This window comes from Indicator indicator, chromosome 8 (assembly GCF_027791375.1).
Source record: "Indicator indicator isolate 239-I01 chromosome 8, UM_Iind_1.1, whole genome shotgun sequence".
In the NCBI taxonomy this organism is placed as follows: Eukaryota; Metazoa; Chordata; class Aves; order Piciformes; family Indicatoridae; genus Indicator; species Indicator indicator.
Genome location: NC_072017.1, coordinates 29,060,183 through 29,081,396, shown reverse-complemented (window position 1 = coordinate 29,081,396; position 21,214 = coordinate 29,060,183). Strand labels below are relative to the sequence as shown.

The 21,214-nt window shown below is 41.6% G+C and overlaps 1 protein-coding gene across 2 annotated transcripts in view; it reads right to left on the bottom strand.

Moving 5' to 3' along the window:
- CCSER1 (coiled-coil serine rich protein 1) overlaps window positions 1-21,214 on the bottom strand; it is an 816,857-nt gene that overhangs the window by 680,568 nt on the left and 115,075 nt on the right. For both annotated transcript variants that reach the window (XM_054382972.1, XM_054382973.1), the window contains exon 4: window positions 15,275-15,395. In XM_054382972.1, coding sequence (XP_054238947.1) covers window positions 15,275-15,395 — 121 coding nt within the window. The remainder of the gene's footprint in view (window positions 1-15,274; window positions 15,396-21,214) is intronic.

Below are 21,214 nucleotides of genomic sequence, written 5' to 3'. Positions count from 1 at the left end.
CCTGGACTGTATCCCGAGTCCTCTAACTGCACTGCTAGTCTTCAGTGACATCTTTGAAAAACAGAAGTAATTTCTGGGAGAACAAATGAGGGATGACAACTTGCCTGCTTAAGCATTCTTCAACAGCACAATCTGGTTGCCATCAGCACTGTATGTATTCTCTGCATTTTAATGGCAGTATGCAATTTTAAACTGCAGCACAGCTGAAGAGAGCTTGAAAACAATTACGAACAGCATTTATTACTAACCATCATATTTGCATTATTCCATTTCAAGTCCATCTGATTTCAAAGTTAAATGCATTTAGTACACTCCCACAACACGAACACAGGATTTAGAAAGTACTGTGGTAATCCTGCTTTTGAACACTTGAGCTTTCTCACTGACCCATAAATACTGTTTTCTCACTCCTCCATTATTATCCCAAATAGAGTGCACTGTTCCTTGGACAAGAAAACGAGGAGGTTTTTCTTTACCTGCGGAGCTACATGGCACGTTTGAGAGTGCTGCATTCTCAGAATCGACAATAAATCATCTGGAACTATTTATTGAAAATATTTTCAGTCAAAAAGATCAACCACTTCTCTTTATCCAGGTCCGGACAAGGAACAGAAACACAAGATTACAATATTAGATTAGATTTAAAATAGTATTATAACAATAAGTCTCAGAATATAGCCCTATTAATAGGGGGCTCTTGTAGGACAACATAACTTGGTATCATTGCAATGAGATTTATCAAAATTGACTTCTGCTTCTCCTGTTCTGCCTTTAACCTGTGTGCATGAGACACTGAGAATGATGCAATCCAAACTACAAGTGTGTTTTAAAATAAATGGATACTTTTCATTCTTGGTTCTCATAACATTTATTCCAGATTGTTTTATGACTCTGACTTAAGGCCTCTGCTACCTCTGCATCTGCTATAGCCAGAAGAGATGAGTCCTTGTCAACTGCTTATCTTCCACTGTAGTAACCTACAGACATACTAAAATGGTATATAATGACATTTTTAACATATATTACACAAAAGGACATTGTAAAAAGGTGTGAGTGGAACACTCTGAAAATCAGTGTTAAGAAGTTTGAATAAAGTGTGTGGGGATGGAAGAGCAGCCAGTACAACAGGCAGGTGAGCATTACCATAGCTTTCTGTATAAACAAACAGGCAGAGACTTTTACCATGGGTATGGGTTATAAACATGGGAAAGTTTACCTCAAAGATACTTCTTTTCCCCCTGCATGTGCTTCCCTTGATTTTTCCCTATAGCTCACTCCTAGTAACTTCTTATCTACTTGCCTTGCTTACCCCAGGAACGCTCCTGTGATCTGGGAGATTTGTATGTACGTACACATGTAACAGCTGATCTTGGAGCAAAGAAGGAAGAGCTGCAGGCTATAGCCTATGTCATACATTGATGTACATATATATGTATAGGTGTGTGTATATGCATATACTTTTTTTTTTTTTACATATATATATGTTTCTGAAAGAAAAACCTCAGTTAAGATGCAAGAACTGGCCTCTTTTTCTTTCCCTGCTTTTCTTTTTTGGAGACATTAAAGCTGTACATAAACTGATGATGTGGGCTGCTATGATGGAAACTCTAAATCTGGATTAGGAATAGGTGGACATAGTTGCCATACACGCTGATACACATTTGATCAATGTAGCAGCAACAAATATTTCTCATGTGCAACAAAAGCTACACACTGCTCCACTGCCACAGAGAGGATTAAAATACCAAAAGCAAAGCCATTTGTTACTGAAACAACTGGAGCAAAATCCTGCAATATCCACAAATACTTACTAATAAGCATGGAACCAGAAGCACATGAAGTACTCTGATGTATAGCGTGGGAAAAGAAAAACAAATACATTCCTCCCTCCCAAACATCAGTGAACTTTTAACATGGTGGCCACTGCAGCTACTACTGATAAAAAGCAGCTCTCATTTTAGTATTAGAGAGTTTACTCCTGCCCCTGGGGCACAGAAGGAACTTTTATTTGTGCTAACTGTACAGACAATTTTTGTAGCATTCAGCTGGTTTAAATTTACTGCTGCTTGCTACAGTATTTCGCCTTCACAGTTCAACTTTATTGCAAATCTGTGTCTCAACTCAGCTGTACCAATGCTGCATGTGTCCTAATGTGTTGACGCACTATATCCTTTCACTGTTGGCTCCTCTGCTTCCCAACTCCCCAGTTCCTAGCTTGCTTTTTTTCTAAGCTGTATGTCTCTTGTGTCTCACATATGGTGGCCAATAAAGCCACTGTTTTGAACGGAAAAGGCCAGCAGAGGAAAGAGAAGAAAAAACAAAGAGCAATAGTACCACTTCACCTTTCCAGCTATAGCCTTCCATCTCTGCTAGGACTAAATCCACGCAAGTAAATCACAACATATTCAATACTTAGTGTAAGCACAGACTGAGACTGATTACTAAAATCCCTGCTCCCAGGGCTGTTCATAAGTACAATGAAAACCTACATACAAGAGCATACCATCAGCAAGTGTGCAGATGACACCAAGCCGAGTGGTGCTGCTGATATGCTAGAGGGACAGGATATCATCCAGAGGGACCTGGACAGACTGGAGAGGTGAATCCAGGTTAACCTCATGAGGTTCAACAAGAGCAAGTGCAGTGCTCTGCACCTGGGCCAGAACAATCCTCATTATCAATACAGGCTGGGGGAGGAGGTGAGAGAACACAGCCCTGAGGAAAAGGACTTGGAGGTGCTGATAGATGAGAACCTGGACATGAGCAGGCAGTGTGAGCTTGTAGCACAGAAGGCAAATCACAGCCTGGTCTGCATAAAAAGCAGAGTGGCCAGAGATGGAGAGTGCAGATTCTGCCACTTTGCACTGAGACCTCACCTGGAGTACTGTGTACAGCTCTGCAGCCCTCAATACAGAAAGGACATGAGGGTGGTGGAACACTGGAACAGGTTGCCCAGGGAGGTGGTTGGGGCCCCATCCCTGGAGATATTCAAGATGAGGCTCAACAGGGCTCTGGGCAACCTGATCTAGTTGAAGACGTCCCTGCTGACTGCAGAGGGGGTTGCACTGGATGAGCTTTGGAGGTCCCTTCCAACCCAGACCATTCTGTGATTTTGTGTGATAATGTTTTAAGTGGAAGCATAAAATGAGCTATAAACCCGCACAGTATCAAGGAAAATCTACCTACCTTTTTCCCTGACATCCCTCCTTCCCCTAACCTTCCAGTGACAGTAGGAGAAATGCTGTTCTTATGCTGCAGAGGTACTATTAAAATTCCTGTGAAAGTAAAACAAGTACGTCTCTGCTATGTACTTAACCCAATTTTAATCTACAATGCATCTAACCAAATTAAGTAGTTCAAAACCCCAGCATTACCTGGACAGGCATATTTACTTCACATTTGTTTTCCAATTTATGATGCTTTAATTGTTCACAAGCAATAACATAGCTGATTAATTTTTATACTTGAGCCACAATTACGCTTTGAAATCTAATTTGTAAGAACTGAGGCTGTATTACAATGCAAACACCACAGACTTGGGAACTGCAAAACAAATTATCCCCTAATCCCCTCTCATTCACTACCACCTCACCCCAACCCCCACCCTGCCTCTTTAGCACTTCGAGAACACTAACTTCTGCAAAACTGCAAACCCAAACCTGCCTTAATTTCCTGGTGAAAACTCAGCCACTGGCTGTGGCTCAAAGGGAACTTTAATTAGAGTTTAGCAACAGCCAATGCTTTTACACAGCAGAAAGGATAATTCTGGTTTGGGAGAGGTTACCTAACACTAAGCACTTCCACTTAATTTTATGCAAGCTTGAGTCAAAGAAGCCAAGTTTAACAAATATTTTTGCCCTCATTTACAGCAATATAACTTCTATATCCTTTCAAGATATTGGACACACCAGCCTACAAGAAAATCTAATAAATGGCACAGTTAGCACTTCTCTCTTCCTCCCCTTCTGAATTAAAGGAGACTTCTCCCAATGCTCTGAGTTATGTATTTTAAAAGTACGTTCTTTGGCTGAAGTCTCACTGCAATTGCAAATTCTCATTAGGCACAACCAGGCACTGAGGAGCTTTAACATTGCCTTCCCAACTGCTGCAGTGTGGTGGCTTGGCCCTGGCTGGGGGCCAGATGCTCACCAAAGCTGCTCTATCACTCCCCTTCTTAGATGGGCAGGGGAGAGGGGAACTGTAACCAAAGGCCCCTAATAAGATAGAAGCAATTTAATAATGCAATGCAAAGCACAAGCAAAGGTCACTTGCAGCAGCAAGAGCAAACCAGGCTGTTGTTCTCCACTGCCCATCAGCAGGTGGTGTTTGGTCACCCCCAGGAGGCAGGGCTCTAACACCTGTAGTGGCTGCTCCAGGGGACAGACACCACCAACCAGTGTCCCCACACTGCCTTCTTTCACTTAGCTTTTCTCTCTGAGCTGACATCATACAGCGTGGAATGCCCCTTTGGCCAGTTTGGGTCAGCTGGCCTGGCCATGTCCCCTCCCAAGTCCTTGCCCACCCCTCAGCATACAGCAGGGGATGAAAGTGTTGGAAAAATACAGCCTGGGTGCTGGGTTCAGCAGTAGCCAAAACACACTGCTGTGGTATCAACACCCAGCTACAGTGCTGCAAAACACAGCACTAGATAAAATTTCTACTCTTGAACCAAGTGTATCTTAAGCACTTGACTTTATAGATCCATCTGGGTGACAACTGGTGTATTTCAAATAAGACCTCCAATTAAATACTACAAAATTACTTACATTGATGCATTTCTGGACATGAAGGACATGAAGGACAAGTAAATCAGATGAGTAAAGCTGCCACCACTGCAGAAGTGTCCAAAGGAGAATGTGATGATTCACAAAGAACAAAGAAAAGAAGGATGAATGGAATGCACAGATTTTAATTTAATTTTGGAATTAAAAAAAAAAAAAAGAAAAAAAAAGTTTGTCTCACATCTGAGACATAAATGGATAATCTTACCCTCAAGGAGATTCTTACTTAGAGAGATGGCCAAAAGCAGAATGACATTTATGGTATCATAAAGGTATATAAATTTAGAGATGTGAATGGAACAAAGTGATTTTTCATTCTTGCCTCAGGCTAACCCAGAGCCCTTTTCTAAATTAACTGTGATTTGGTGACAATGTTTTACCTATAATGACTTCAGGTCAGTTTAGGAAATAGTTGTTGATACAGTTTATGTTGCAGTCTGCTTGCTGCTGAAGCAGGGGAAAATTTGTCCTTATTTTGTATCATCCAATGCTTTCAGTCAGGTTTGGTCATACCCTCTGCCAATGTCAATTCCAGTGACCACTTTTACTCCCAACACTCTCTATGAATTTTCCCCATACTGAGCTCAGAAACCATTTTTCAGAAAAGCTCCATTACGCCTACACATTTTTATGTCCTTCATTTTCCTTTGTTAATAAAGATTAGCTACACAATGATACATTCCAATTGTCTTATTGCAACAGCTATCTCAGCTTGCAAATGTCTTGGTCCTCCAGGCTTTAGATTCAAGATGACCTCATCAGGCACCTTTTTCAACAATCCATCCTGAATTTTTTCATGAAATGCCATTCATTAACATCAGTAATGCTTTAAGGGCAACCATTTAAACACGTGGGGTCAGTTGTCCATTAGAAACAGTGTCTCAGAGGGAAAAGGAAGCTTTCCAAACAATGACCATATTTGCAAAGGATCAGAGCTTTCTTGGTGGGGCTATAGATAAAATCTACTACACACCACCTTTCCTACATGGAACAACTGCCATCACTCCTCTGTCTCCTCCATTTTACACCATCACACAGCAACAGAGAGGACTTGAACTACAAAAAACTGAAAATATCAAGCATTTATAATTAAAATTAGTGGCTCTCAAAAACCAGTTTATTCAACATTTGCAACTAAACATCAAATTCAACTATACAGAAATTTGGTTGCTAACAATTGCCTAAGATACTCAATACTTATTTCCCTTTCCTACAAATTGCTGGTTGCTGGAACTGAGAAGGAACATGAGAGCTGATGATGCTCTCATTCTATAACAGAAAATTTACAGAAAATATCTGGTTGGAAGAGACCTCAAAAGTTCATCCCGTCCAACCTTTGACCCAGCACTGAAGGGTCAACACTAAACCCTAAGCACCAGCTCCAGACACTGCTTAAACACCTCCAGGGATGGGGACTCCAGTATTGCCCTGGGCAGACCATCCCAAAGGCTGAGATCCTTCTCTTTAAAGAATTATTTCCTAGCATTCAGACTGAATCTCCCCTGATGCAGCTTGAAACCATTTCCTCTGCTCCTGTCCCTTGCCACCAGGGAGCAGAGGCTGTCCCCTCCTCAGTCCAACCTCCCTTCAATCTCCACTCAGCCTCCTCCAGCCTGAACACCCCCAGCTCCCTCATCCCCTCCTCATAGCCCAGGGGCTCCAGGCCCTATTCCAGCCTTGTTGCCCTTCTCTGGACAGGCTCCAGCCCCTCAATGTCCTTCCTGGAGTGAGGGGCCCAGAGCTGAAGATGAGACCCAAGTTCTGGCCTCCCGAGTGCTGAGCACAGGCGGATGATCACCTCCTGTCCCTGCTGCCCACCCTGGTTCTGATCCAAGCCAGGATGCCATTGGCTTTCTTGGCCACCTGGGCACTGCTGGCTCAAATTTAATCGACTACCAACCCACACCTCCAAGTTCCTCTCCCAGCCACAGCTTTCCAAGTTCCTCTCCCAGCCACAGCTTTCCAACCACACATCCGCAAGCCTGTAGCTCACTGTGGGGTTGTTGTGACGCAGGTGCAGGACCTGGCACTTGGCCTTGATGAATTCATACAGTGAGCCTTGGCCCATGGGCCTCTCCTGTACAGGTCCTGCTGCAAAGCCTCCCTAGCCTCTAGCAGATGGACACAGCCACCCAGCTTGGTGTCATCTGCAAAGTTACTTAGGGTGCCTCAATCCCCCCATCCAGATTGTTGATAAAGATATTGAAGAGCACAGGCCCCAGTACTCCATTCCTCACCACAGTTTCTTCTCTATCTGCTTTACAACACAATTATATTTCCTTTGCACAACTTTTATAAGCATTTGTGTAAAATCATTGTCATTTTGGCAGTGGACAGACACAGAGAATAAAAATAGAAAGATCAGAGTCTGTTTTATTCTTTTGTTTTCCCTCAAAGTGAGCAGAAAGAGGGTACCAATATGAGCAGCCTAGAGAAGAGGCAATGTCAGGTAGGAGTTTTGGCTAGTTAGGGTTAGGAAATAGCAGGCAATAAGTGTAAATACTGTATTTCTGCTATTTTCTGAAACATTTCCCATTTCAGATATGAGTACAGCAAAATAACTCATTTTCCCATTATGTGCAGAAAGCAATATAGGATGGACAAGAAGACCACAGAGTTGTTATGGCCACGGGCTACAATTTGGGTTTCCTCTGTTTTATTGCAGAGAAACAGGGAATCAGAATAATAAAAAATGAGGTTTATCAAATGTAGCAGCTAAGCAGCACCTTTTAAAATAAGAGTTAATTTCTTGTTTGTTACCTTGATTACATTTTGAGTGCCTACTAATTGTTTGCATAGCGATAGCCAGTTACCTGTTTTAAATATGCTCTTCTTGCCAGCACAAAGACCTTTTTTTCAAGGAAGAGTTTGGCTTTAAAAAAAAATAAACCCATCTTTATTTCATTAAGCATTAACTTTGCCAAAGGACTGACATTTGTTCCTAAGATATATTGGGTTCATATGTTTCTTCAGCAGGCTTAGGCATTCTAGCTGATAGGCAGATCTTACACGCAAAACCCACCTGTATGCTAGGGTCTGAAGTAAACCAAACACCCTCCTATACTATGGAAATTACCTTACCAAACACATATACTGTCATTTCCAGCTTGTGCTCACAGCCTGCCACATGAAACGTAGGTTCTGGTCCTCATCAGAAATACCCACTCATGACAGATGTGCAAAGGAGACAGCATCAACGTTTCCTGGCATGTGAAGCACATTAATGTCTTTTAGCCATCCTTAAATCTACACAGAAGAAGAACCACATGCCCACCAGCAAAGGACCATAAAACAGGAGGCTGCAGGATCCTGGAAGGAGCACAAGCAGCAAGAAAGACGGATGGTCCTGCTCCTCAGGGGTGCTGGGGGCGGACACGGTGTAATAAAGTGGAGGAAGCAGCTCATGGAGAGAATGGGTGGGACCTGCATGCACATGTGCATGCCCTCCCATTCTGGCCTGCACACACAGGACTCTCAGGTTTGGCTGGTCCCCCAAGGAAGACCTTGTGTGCTGAGCAATTCCGGACATGCATTTGGCCCTTGAGGAAACATATTTGATGCCTACTAGTCCAGGGAGCGATTCCGATGTTGTACATGACCACTGACAGCATAAGCATATTGCTCATATTTACTCAAAGTAGGTGCTTTAAAGAAACAGACATAAATTCTACTTCCTCTAACTCCTACCCATCCCTAAAATGTTGTGCTGGAATGTACACTGTAATCCAGCTGACCTGTCTTTGGGTTTGCAGCTGAGTCGGAAGCACGCTTTCAACACAATGTCACTCCAGAGCAACACAGGGCATCAGTATGCTCTCCATATTACCCAGAGTGACACATGCTTTCACAGGGCTCCAGCCCACTTATCCAGGAAATTGAAACAGCTCAATCATCTTTGATCAGACTGTCCAAAGGAGCCTGAAAAGTGTTCGTTTTACACATTACTGGAACGTTCCTTGTTGTACGGACTGCCAAAGCAGACAAACTGCCTGGCAACCTGGATGCGGTAGAGGCCACGCTTCAGGCTGTGAGTAAGAGACACGAAAAATTACAGAGGTAAAGTAACGACACTGTCCTTCTGAAGGAAAAGAAAAAAAAGAAAGAGGTTTATCAAGGCACAAAAATAATTGGAGGGAGAAAATGAAAAAAGAAAATAAAATCTGCTACTGAAATAAACAAAGAGTAATACGTAATCAGCTTCAACTTCTCTTGAAAGGAATTAGGCAAGGTTGCAAGAGTCAGGAAGGCTTACCAGTGTGTTCCTGTAGAACAATTACTTTGTTATAGAACCATAGAATCAGTCAGGGTTGGAAGGGACCACAAGGATCATCTAGTTCAAACATCCCTGCCATGGGCAGGGACACCTCACAAAAAAGTGAGAGTTACATCTGCTCTGCTTTTATTTGAGGTAGTGTTGAGCTTGATAACTGCTCTTCAGGAAATTGTAAACCTTACACTCCATCCTAAATACTGACCTGGAGCCATTTGGAGGAGGTGACAGTACAGGAAGTGAAAGTCTGTGAGGATGGGGAGGAAGCAGGCTGTGCCCTAGGTGCTTCTGAAAAATGGAGCTGGTGATGAAGCATCCTGTAGGTGCCTGAGCCAAGCTGTCCTTGGCAGGCACAGTCTATCTAGTAGCAGCCAGAGAGGGCAGGAGTCTCATGTCCTTCTCTTCTCCTGCCCTTTGACTTAGATGGAAGCAAAGAGAACATCCCTGGAATGTCACAGAGGCTGACACCCTGTGCCAGCAGAGAGCCTGTGCTCAGAGTGGTGATGGTAAGGGGAGAGTGCCCTCAAAGACCTATAACTCAAAGTCCTGAGAGAGGAGAAAAGCTCCTAAATTTTTCACATTCCAATGACATTAAAGCTGTATTTTCCCCATCTACCACCCTGGTTCCCACCTGTAAGCACCCAGCTAGTCACTGTGACTCCAAGGAGCCTTCTCATATATTTCAAATTGAATTCATGCTTAAGGACCTTGCTCAGGTAAGTATGGCTGCAAGCTACAAGTGTGATGGTTTGAAACTGTCTTTTTAATTTTTCCTTGCAAAGTTCAAAACAGAGAAACTGAAAGAGTATAAATAAGTCACTATTGGGTGTAAGAAAGCAAAATACTTATTGTTCTAAACACTTCCACTGGATAGACAGAAATGTTTAAGAACTATTACCCAAAACAAAGTGGGCACTCTGCACATTCTGCGTTCTGCAGTCGGGGCAGTTGCTGGGCTGTCTGGCTGCTGTTTTCTTCTTCTCTTCTGGCTGAAGATAACACGTACTGACCTTGGCAGCTAAGTTAACAACTTTCTGCTTAACTAACTCTGATTCTCTGTCCAGGGGGGTCTGGGGGGAAGCTCCTGGGAGAGAGAGAGGCCCCTTTGGGAGGGTCCCCTTGGGGGGAAGCAAAGGGAGATCGGTTGTGCTTTTCTGTTGATTGTATATATTTGTGAATGTTGTGAATTTTGTATATTTGTACATACTCATTGCATTTCATCGTAGATTTTAGACTCTGCTTGTAAATGCAGCCTTCATTTGCTTCCAAACTGGGCTAGCCTGGTTATTGTTGGTGGGGGGGGAATTTCAGCTCACACCGACACAACAAGTTAAACAGCTTTGGTACAGACAGAATACTGGAAAGACTCAATACACTCGTGAATCCACCAGAAGAAAAGCCTGACTTGATTGGTAAAGAGTCTGAAGAGCTGCTAAAGGAGCTACAGGATTTAGAATCACAATAGTTTGCACTGGAAGAGACCTTTAAAGCTCATCTAGTCCAACTCCCCTACAATGAGCATAGCCATCTTCAACCAGATCAGGGTGCTCAGAGCCCCATCTAACCTGACCCTGAATGTTTACAGAGATGAGGTATTTACCACCTATCTGGACAGCTTTCCAGCATTTCACCACTCTCCTCATAAATAAAGTTCTTCCTTACACTGAGTCAGAATCTAGCCTCTTTTAGTTTAAAACCCTATCGCTTTCCCTATTGTTTCCCTAGCGTCTCTATCTGGAAATTAACCCTAAAGCTCAGGAAAGTATTTCTGACATGGAAAATGGTTGGCAAATTACTACACTGCACCACAACATAACAAGATCTGCAGCTCTAAAAAAGAATTCAACAGCAAATAATATCCTTTAAAAAAATAATAAATTGATAATCAGAAAGATGATGGCAGGTGAAGTACAAATGCAGAAGCCAGCTTTAAACTGGCCAGCTCAGAGGGCCTCCACTTTGCCATTACTATTCTGAACTGCAGGGCAGTCATATCCAAGACAGCAACCTAAGCTCCTGCCTAACTTTAAATCCCTCAAAATAAAAATGCTGCACCACAATTGCACTGCACGTTCCTCAAGCACTGGTAGCATACAACGGGGTTTCTGTGCTTATATCTGTACAGTACACAGGAGAGCAATGTCTAAAAACCTTTTTCCATGCTGCCCCTTGTAGTGTGGAGATGATAGTTTGGCCAGAAAAACTGAAGTGAGCTTGTTTGAAAGCATAACATCCAGTTCCCTGGGCCATGCCTCCCTTCCCATGCTCCCTTGTGAAAGTCAAAATTGAAGGGAGAATTCTCTTGTCATTGTTCTGTCCCAGCAGCTGATTTATTTACATTGGAAATTTTTTACATTCTGGGCCCCTCAGTTCAAGAGGGACAGGGACCTACTGGATAGAGTCCAGCATAGAGCCACAAAGATGACCAAAGAAGTGGAATATCTTCCTTATGAGGAGAGCCTGAGGGAGCTGAGGCTCTAACTTGGAGAGGAGGAGCCTGAGAGGTGACCTCATTCATGTTGACAAAGATTGGCAGGGTGAGTACCAAGAGGCTGGAGCCAGGCTCTGCTGGGTGATGCCCAATGACAGCACAAGGAGCAGTGGTGGAGGTCCATGGAAACAGGAGGAAACATTTTTTCCCTGTGAGGGTGACAGAGCCCTGGAACAGGCTGCCCAGGGGGGTTGTGGAGTCTCCCTCTCTGGAGATACTCAAGACCTGTCTGGAGGCATACCAGTGTGATCTGCTCTAGGTGATACTGCTCTGGCAGGGGGGTTGGACTGGATGAGCTTTCGAGATCCCTTCCAGCCCCTAACATTCTGTGATTCTGTGTGAATTCCAATAGGAAGGACTAATATTAGGACTATGCAAACACTATTCAAAATGGTTGAATTGTTTCAGCATCTGGGTATCTTGGAGAACAACTGACTAACTTAGCAATACAGCAACACAAAGTGGCCTTAATAACTTGAACCTTTCAGACAGCGTGAAGTTTTTAAGCCTTGCATTTCTACAAATGTATTGGGATTGGCTGAGATGGAGTTAATTCTCCCCAGACAGGGCCAAACCACCACAACAAAATACAACAAAATTAAAGCAATATCCTAGACAAAGTGGAGGGCCCAGAAGACAAAGCAAGGCAGAGCTCACATTTCCTGGGTTTCATCCTGACCTCACACTGACATTCAGACTATGTGTTCCTCTGCATCAGAGCCCGTTGTGCAGCAGGACAAAAGTTACAAAGGGGTGCTCTTGCATGCCGAGCACTGAAATTATGATTTGCAAAGTGTATAAAATGAAGTTTTGTGCATTCTTCTTCTACAAAATACAGACAAACACCCTGGTGCCAAAATACATATTTACAGAAGAGCAGCTGACTCCTCTAGTACTGTGCCAGCCTTTGAGGCAACACAGAAAAGTAGCCAAAGCACCTGGCAAGGACTCCATCTTCCTCCTGCATGTGCTACAGCTTCCCCAAACAGGTTCCCTCATGCTTCTTAGGATGGGATGTCACCTCCAGGTTGCAAATGATATGTTTGCTTGGCCAGAGCCCTGTCTGCTTATTTGGTAAGTATCACACTACACAGCCAAGGGCATCACTGCAGAATGACTGAGGCAGGGATTTTGCCCAGTGCACACACACACAACAGTTAGCAATAACCTACATGCCGGTAAGAAATTGCTTCCTGACTAAATGTTCTGAGCTTCCAAGAAAAAATGGAGAGAGAAAAAAATTGGCCTTTTATTCCTCCAGTGCTGGTAACATCTAATTACTGCCACTTCAAAGAATGGTTAAGTTTTGTTGCTTCCACTTCTGGCACAATTCTTTCCTACTTACAATAAAATTATGTTAAGCAAATGCAGTCCATTACTTAAAGCTACTAAACAGTTTCCTTCTACAACAATGTAACATCACTGGTCAAAAATGACACAAATTGCATTGAAGGGATGCACTTCACAATGTAAGTATTTTTAGTTATTTGCAACTCTTCAACATCTCATTATCACCAATATTCATTTTATAATTTGGATAAAACATTGCTTCCTTTAGGTAGTTCTAGAAAGCATTTGTTATTCTAAACATACTCTGTCCAAAGCCCAGAAAGCAGTAACTGGCCATCACTCAGTGGAGTGCACCATTTTGGGAAGGACAAGTCAAAGCTATTCAGGAACACAGACAGAAGCTTGATGTTATTTCCCACCGAGGTAAATATGAACACCAGCAACTATATTTCACCAGCACTCAACACCAGTTGAATTCAGTATGTGCTAAAGGCCTCTTCTTGCTTGATGTTTACATTGGAGACAAATGACACCAGGATATTTAGACAGAGGAATTGAGATCTGGTTTGCTTCCATTAAAATTGGATAGGAGCAAAACGATCTACCTGTGGAAAGCATAGGATGAAATAAGTGAAAAGTATGACGATGTTTCACAATGCTGGGGATTTTTCTAAAGCCATACACTTCTGTTGCCCTGCAATATCTTAGCAGGTTTCTACAATATTTACTGAATTCTCATTCTAACAACATGGAAAAGGTTTCCAGCAAGATGACTGTTTCATTTCCAGCATATCTGTAAGAAAAGTTGGTTTAAAGATACTGATACAATGATGCTGTTATACGTGAAGAAGTTCAAATATACCTGTTTAAGCACAAGCTTCTTTCTATTTGAAACAAATCCAGAGCCAGAAGTCATCTTTTCAGATGTGAACACTGGAAAAGCAGCAGAGGTTAGAGCGTGTTTCCGAGACCTCTGAGTGCTTAATACAAGTGTGATTTAAGTCTGTGTGCTCAGAAGATATCACTAGTCAGAAAAAAACATCTTAAAACCCAAGCACACCAGAAAGCAAACCAACAGATTTGCTATTACCAGTCAGGTTAAGGAAAAAACTAATCTAGGAGGTGGCATCATTCATGCTAAAGATATACAGGAGTTTCCCTACTTTGAATCCATAAGGGATCATGAGCTGCTGAAAGTCAATCCAACAATGGCACAGGCACAGGCTTGCCTTTCGGTGAACAGAAGGCAAAAATGCACTATGCTGTTTGAACTAAGCACAAAAAATACTCTGCGTTTCAGCACAGCATGTCACAGCCCCACTGCCTTTCCAGTCCTTTAGTATTCAGAGAGCCACACAAGTGAAACACTACCTAAATTAGATACTAACTACATTTCAAATATTTAATCATTGCAACAATGCCTCAATGATGGGCAATATACTGTGTTAAATTTCTAGTACAGGTAGACTAGACGAAATGGGTTCAACACCAGATTGAAAAAGAAGCACCAGACTTAAACCACAGGTTAAAGGCTTAAACCACAGGTTTGTGATTAAGATCACATCCAACCTAATCTAATCTCATCTAATCTGCTAGTGGTGTTCTAGGGGCTTGGGTGGTTTTTTAGGGGCTAGAGGAGTGGGGGAAGGTTTTCATTTTCTTACAGTAATAGGCATGCAAGCTAGGAGTTACAGACAAGTTCAAAGCTACATTTTTTATATACCCAGAGAAGTGTAAGATTAAACATAAATGGTAGGGACCAATAAGGATGTTGCATTATGATTTATCATGTTTTTCATTACCTGCCACACTTCAAAATGCACAGGCCCCAAGTTTGTCTTGTCATAAAGCATTATCTTGTCTTTCCCTTTTAATAAAAACAGGGCTTTTTCCTTCTTCAGGGACACAAGAAACAACCATCCTGCCCGGTACTGCAAGACAGATGTTACTGTGCATGCTGTGGTTATGATACTTATCCAATAAAAGATAGCTAATTAAACAGACTTTCCTTGGAAACTACCACATTTTCAAAGATGATGTTATACCCCTTAACACATTAGTAAAAGCCACTCAGAACTACTGAAATACCTCAGATGAACAGAGCATTCAGAAATTACTTTCTAAAAATCACCAACTGCCTAGAAAAACTGGGCAAGAATGAAAGGACAGAAAGAATCACCTCATCAGCCTGCTACAGAAACAATTTCTCAGAAAATGCTCATTCCCTCCACATACCACATCACCAAAAGCCTTGGGGAAAAAAAAAAAGGTAGACTAATGAAAAAAAGCAGCAGCCTAGCCTTAGGCCAATGTCTGCTGTTGAAAAGGCCTGTGTAACCACCCATGACACAGAAAGGAGCTCCATATGCACATCCACAAGAAAGACCCCGGCCTAGTGTTTACATTGCATCTGTAACAGATCATGTCATGTGAGTAACTCACTGTTTGGACACATCAGGCAATACTGTCTGCTCTTTTCTCCTTGTGTCCACTGCTGGCTCTACAGGGGTAAGCACTACAGCAGCACATGAGACTATGGACTGGTAGGAGTCTTCCCGGCAAACTGTAAAGACAAAAAAAAGAGATCTCAGCATTAAAGAGGGAACTCAGCTTACAGCTTACATGTTTATGGGAAAAATAAAATATATCAGGTGATACTGTGAAAAGCAAAAATGCAAATGATTAATCAGACATGACTGTAATCACCTGTGATGAAAACATCACTGGTTTTCACATTTTCTAAAGGACTTGCTTGACACTTCTTTTTGCCATAGACTGAGACTCCTTGTGACTCACTTTTACCTAGCACAGTATCTAATGTCAGTCTGCTCAAGCTCATTGGTGTGTCTGAAGTCCTAAAAGGACTCATATTGCTGTAAATGACATCAGAATAAAATGCACTTCTTCCTTTTACATCACAAACACAAAATGAGAAATTAGGGATTTCAAATAAACCTCCCACCTTCAAAAATGTCAATCTTTGTAAGAAAATAGAGAAAATCTGATTAGGAATCTTTTCAGGTTCAACCATTCACATCACTTTAATCCAAAAAAGACACATTCAGATTCACTTTCCATTAACATAAACTCTCTGTGCGTTGTTGTGCTGCACCATATGACAATTAATATTTACAGCTAGAAGCATGATCATATATTTCAGCTGAGCATCTGGCTCAACTGGCACCAATAAATGAATACTCAAAGGTTCCTGACCTCCAAGCAGACAACTGTATTTGTTGAAAGCTATACACAGTCTAAATTCTAAATTGCAAGGGTCACCAGTAATTTAGCAGTTAGCAGTCACCACTCCTACTGATTTTGAGGGTATAGATTTCCTTTACCACTGAAGTCTACTTTAATGAGCCAGATAAAAGCTGGAATTAAGAACCGATTGTACTGAACAAAGCACAGCAGCTTCTGATATTATACATTGCTGATACTATTGAATATCACAATATAACCAGGAAGAAATGAGGTGAACTAACTTTCCAGCAGAAGTCCAACCAGTATTTCATATGAATAACATAGAGTGCAGAGATGCACATACACAGCCAGCAGCACGGGGTGACTGTGAGCAAGTCTCAGCAACCCAGAATCAGAAAGAAACTATTTCACAAGTCCCTACATTTATGGAAGATCGAGCTGTGGAATTTATTTAGCAATGGAAAACTTGTTTCTGAAGAGTTTCCTACCTTCCATCCTCTACAATCATCTGCCTCCTTAGTGCTCACAGACAACAAACCTTTGGCATAGCCTCTGCTCCTCTTATGAAAGAAGCAAAGCCAGAGTAAAACCTCATCCATATTGCCTTCACCAGGTCAAGAACAACTGACTGAGGTGTTTTACCCTGAGCACTCCAATTAGGTTCAGCATGAATTCAGCATGTATCAACAAGCTACGTTCATGCCCGACAAAAACCCTGGAGCAGTAACTGATGTTTTAAGGCAACTAGAGAGTGCATTTTGAAGAACAGGTGAGGAAAGGGTCAGACTTTCAGCAAAGGTCATAAAAGTGAAAAGGTCTTTTTGTTTGCTGAGCAATTATGAGCCAGGCAGCAAGTGGCACTTAATGGCCTGAGCACAGGCAGACTGGCAGGAAGAATGCCTTTTTGTGGAGCACATGTAGTTAACTTTTGATGCCTTTGATGTTCTCCAGCACTACTTACGCTTGTGTTTTTAAATATTAACATGCATGTTATGCTGAGACACTAAGACACAGAGGATGACCAGTACTGAAACCCTGTCTTCATTATTCTTTGGAACCAGACCTACTTGAAGCTTTGTCACTGTCACAGACACTTACCTCCAAAACACGATCACACACAAAGAGAGGTCGCTGTACTGCCTATAGGTATACAAGTCCCATACTCATTACAGCTTCATGCATAGCAAATGAAGAAGGGTACTAAGGCAAAAAGCATCAAACGAGAGAAACTACCTAAGAAAAAAACTACTTTTAGGTGATTCTAATCCTATTATGTGCAGACCATCCACCAGTAAGGTGCTGTTCAGTAGGCACCAAGTAACATACAAGACAGTTTCTTCTCACTATAACCTATGACTGAATATGTGCAATGAAGAACATTTACGTCTTTTTGGCTCCTGATTTACAGTCAAAGAACTGTAAAAAGGTAAGTTTGGCAAAGGGCTATACTGATATTCAGTACCTGAGTTTTAACCTGAAACACTGATGAGAAGAAGGAAGAGCAAAGCGTGAAGCAAATACTTATTTTTCTTTAAAAGCCTTGTAGTATCACTTCAATGTCTAGTTGTTAGTTTAGAACTTTTAAAAGTTCTGGTGACTTACGGCAGCCTCACAGCATAGGATTTTCCCTTGATCAGCCACTGTCTTTCTGGGCAGTTTAGAAAAGTATAATAGGAAATCATAAGTAACAAAGACGACTCTGCTTGTGTCCTTTACAGAGGTTTCACAAAGGAATGAAACAGTGAAATTGCTTTTGTTTAATAACTAATGCTACAGAGGAGCTGTATCATGTCCTAATTTACACCTGCAGACGAACCCGGTGGTCATCCGCTGATCTGAGCTCACAGAATTTATTATCCTCCTGTCCCAGGCAGCGATACTCTTTGGTCTGGCTTTTGAAAACCACTATAATTCCTCCTTTTCATCTCAAGTCTCTGTGCGCACAGCCATAACTCATTATGGGACAGTATAATTAACTAAAATGCCATGAAGGAGAGACAGCAAAGCAGCAAGTAATTTTCACCTACTGGAGTGTATCCTCTCATTATCTGTTCATAACTTGTATCACAAAAATGAGAATGTGCTTGAATGTGGATTCTCAACTTCAACACTAATGGGGATGTGCACCATTTTACTTAAGGAGACTTTTCATTCTATGCTTTGAACTTGTCCTAAGTGTGGCTTCTTCTCTGCACCTTCATTTTTTATCTACGGGTGGCTTACATGACACCCAAAAAAGCCCATTAGTCCTGGACACATATATCCTTTGTGAGTCCAAATTTCTTAAATCCTCAAAATATTACAAACCTCAGAATATCAAACAACTTCACAAATTTAGCCTTAGTACATGAATTGGTAAGGAAAGTAGAGGAAAGCAGAATTTTCAGTCATCTGCGTTGGTGTTTGAAGAAGCCATCAGTGTAAATAGGCTGCCCCAGCCTATTGCATTACTCCCAACAGAAGCATGCAAGTTAATTCCATGCTCACCACACACTGGGCCCAGTCATTCAGAGGGTTTCCAATCCAGCTGTCTGCTCATCCTGTCTATCCATCAACAGCTTGTCTAATGAGGATCTCATGGCAGACAGTGCTGAAAATGTTACTGAGCTCATGGTACACAATATCCACTTCTCCAACATCATCTCTCTGCTCTGTTCTCACAAGGGCACACAAACATTAAGTCTATGTTGTAGGCAGATGTTCATTACCACACTTTCAGAGGTGTGGATGAAAAACAACCAGCTCATTTATACTATCTGGAGCAATTTTTTTATGAGACTAATATTCAGCATCTCACAATGTGTGGCACAACAAATTTCTTCTGAAAAAAAAAAAGAGAATTGGCACACAAGCAAGATGGTATTTTTCAGTGTCATTGTACCACCACTATTCACGATTCAACCATCATGCGAAGAACCAGCTAACAACTGTAGTGACGTAACACAACTGGAGGAACATCTTTAACATGTATTAGCATTAAAGAAACTTATTTTTCTTAGTGAAACAAAAGACACTACATACCAAATATATAATATAAAGGACAGCTCTACAAAAAGAGAAAACAAACTCCATATAATACTATTACAAAGATCTGTACTGGTTTCAGATTTGCATAATTTCTCCCCAGATTCTTCAGTTTATACTCCAGTGATGCATGCAGTTTGTTACTTGCATCGCCAAGTGTTTTGAAAGTACCCTATCTATTTATTGCTAGGAGTGCTGGCTTGGATTTAGCCTGGTTTGTTTAAGCAGCCCCAGAACATCACTGACTGTTAAAACAGATCTCTGCATCTGGAGAATGAAAAAAAAAGCTTTTGTTCTTTCCTTTGTTTTTCTTTCACAAATAGTGAGAATAACTAATTAAACAGTTTTCTTCTACTTTGAACCAACCAGTGAAAAATTTTTAATTCCCCAAATAGTAGGACAGTAGGAAGCCTTCAACAGCTACTGAGTATGATCCATCTTTCTGGAGAATAAAAAGAGTTTTAAGCTCTAGGGGTGTCATTTGCAGTGTCTACTTCAAACACTGTTAATTGTGTAATTTTTTTCTTTTTCCTTTTCTTTTTAACAGAGGAGACAGAAAATCTGGTCATCACCATTTACTATCAAAAAAGAGTCTCCCTTGACACGAGATTGAAGTGATGGTTAGATAGAATTAGCAGCAACTACTACCTGCTTAGAGAAAACAGAAGGGAAATGTTCACATGCAGTGTGCAACGAAGTGTAAGAGATTCATGACACAGGGAGACAAAAAACAGTGAAGTACTTTCTGAATTTACAAAAGCTGGGCATTTATTGTGACAAGTCAAAGCATTTACACTTATGACTGTAAAATTTTAAATAATCAGCTGTCATCATTCAGGAGACAGACCACATCTGGGAACAACTGCTGATTTATATCAAAAACCCTTCTGCCTTGGTAAAAAAACCTAGGCAACCAGCCAGGAACATGGAAGGTTCTCAATCCTTTCCCATTGACTCACTGTGGGAAACAGGGGACTGAAGCATGGCAGAGCAATGTCTGGATCCCAGGTATTCTATGATACATTCCTTCTACTAGTGAAGGCCAGAAGACATGTTTTAGTTACTGCAGAGCAGCAATTCTCAGCGCAGCCAGTTACATCTGGACACATCGTTCCCTCAGCGTGACCCTCTGAGGTGTGCTGAACAAAGGACAAGAGCAGCTGTGAGACAGGTAACCCACACGAGTTCTTCAGGGAAGAGAACCAGAGGTCAAAGAACTGCTACTGTGCAACAGAGATTTTACTATGAAAAGGAAAACCAACACAAAAGCCAACCAAAACCAAAAAGGACTAAAGGATCTATTGTAAATTTCTTTAGTAGATTAGTCTGGGTTTGAGGACAAGTGAAGAGCTGAGGAATGGAAAAGGAACATTTAAAATATATAACTCAAGCTATTTTCTCCAGGAAAGCTGCTGAAACTAGAAACAGTTTTATAATGGAGGGTCTTGCAATCCCATCTATGAATTTTGCTGCCTCCAGTAAGAATTGTGGTTCATCACGATGTTCTTCCCCACACAAGCACATCCTCTGATACTCTCAGTTCACTCAGAGAGCTCAGGAAAGCAGCCCACTGTTCAAATCTGCCTGTTCATCAAGGCCAAACATCACCCTCATGAAACGCTTCAGCACAGCCAAGTGGTAGGATTTCAGTTCCATACCTTCTCTCTCAGCCCCAGAAACACAACCAAGTCTTTTAATACCTTCTTATTAAACTCTGAAGCTCAAAGAGACTTTCAGTTTCTTTAAAACAATACAGTAACTCAAGGTACTTCACATGAAAGCCACTTTTTGCCCACCTACTTTAAAAAAAAAAGCCTGATTGTAAAAAATAATTTAAATAAAAGCCTAATTTTACTGCTGCTTGATTCTAGATTTGATGATGGTCTTTGGGGAAAAAAAAAAAAAGCTAAATGGATCTCTATTTTATTATTAGTTCAATAGTTATTATAGGGCCTCTTGTCCCTTAGAAACAGCTCTGTTTCACAATATTGGCCAAATGAATGCTTCAGAGAACGAGACTACAGGCTCACAGCCCCCAAAGGCCTTGCTGTAGTAACTCTGCAATAAAACCACAGGCCCAGTTCTTAAACACAGCACAGCCGCCATCAGAAATTTTCTAACAGCAACAATTACAGGCCCAGTATGGGCAAATGA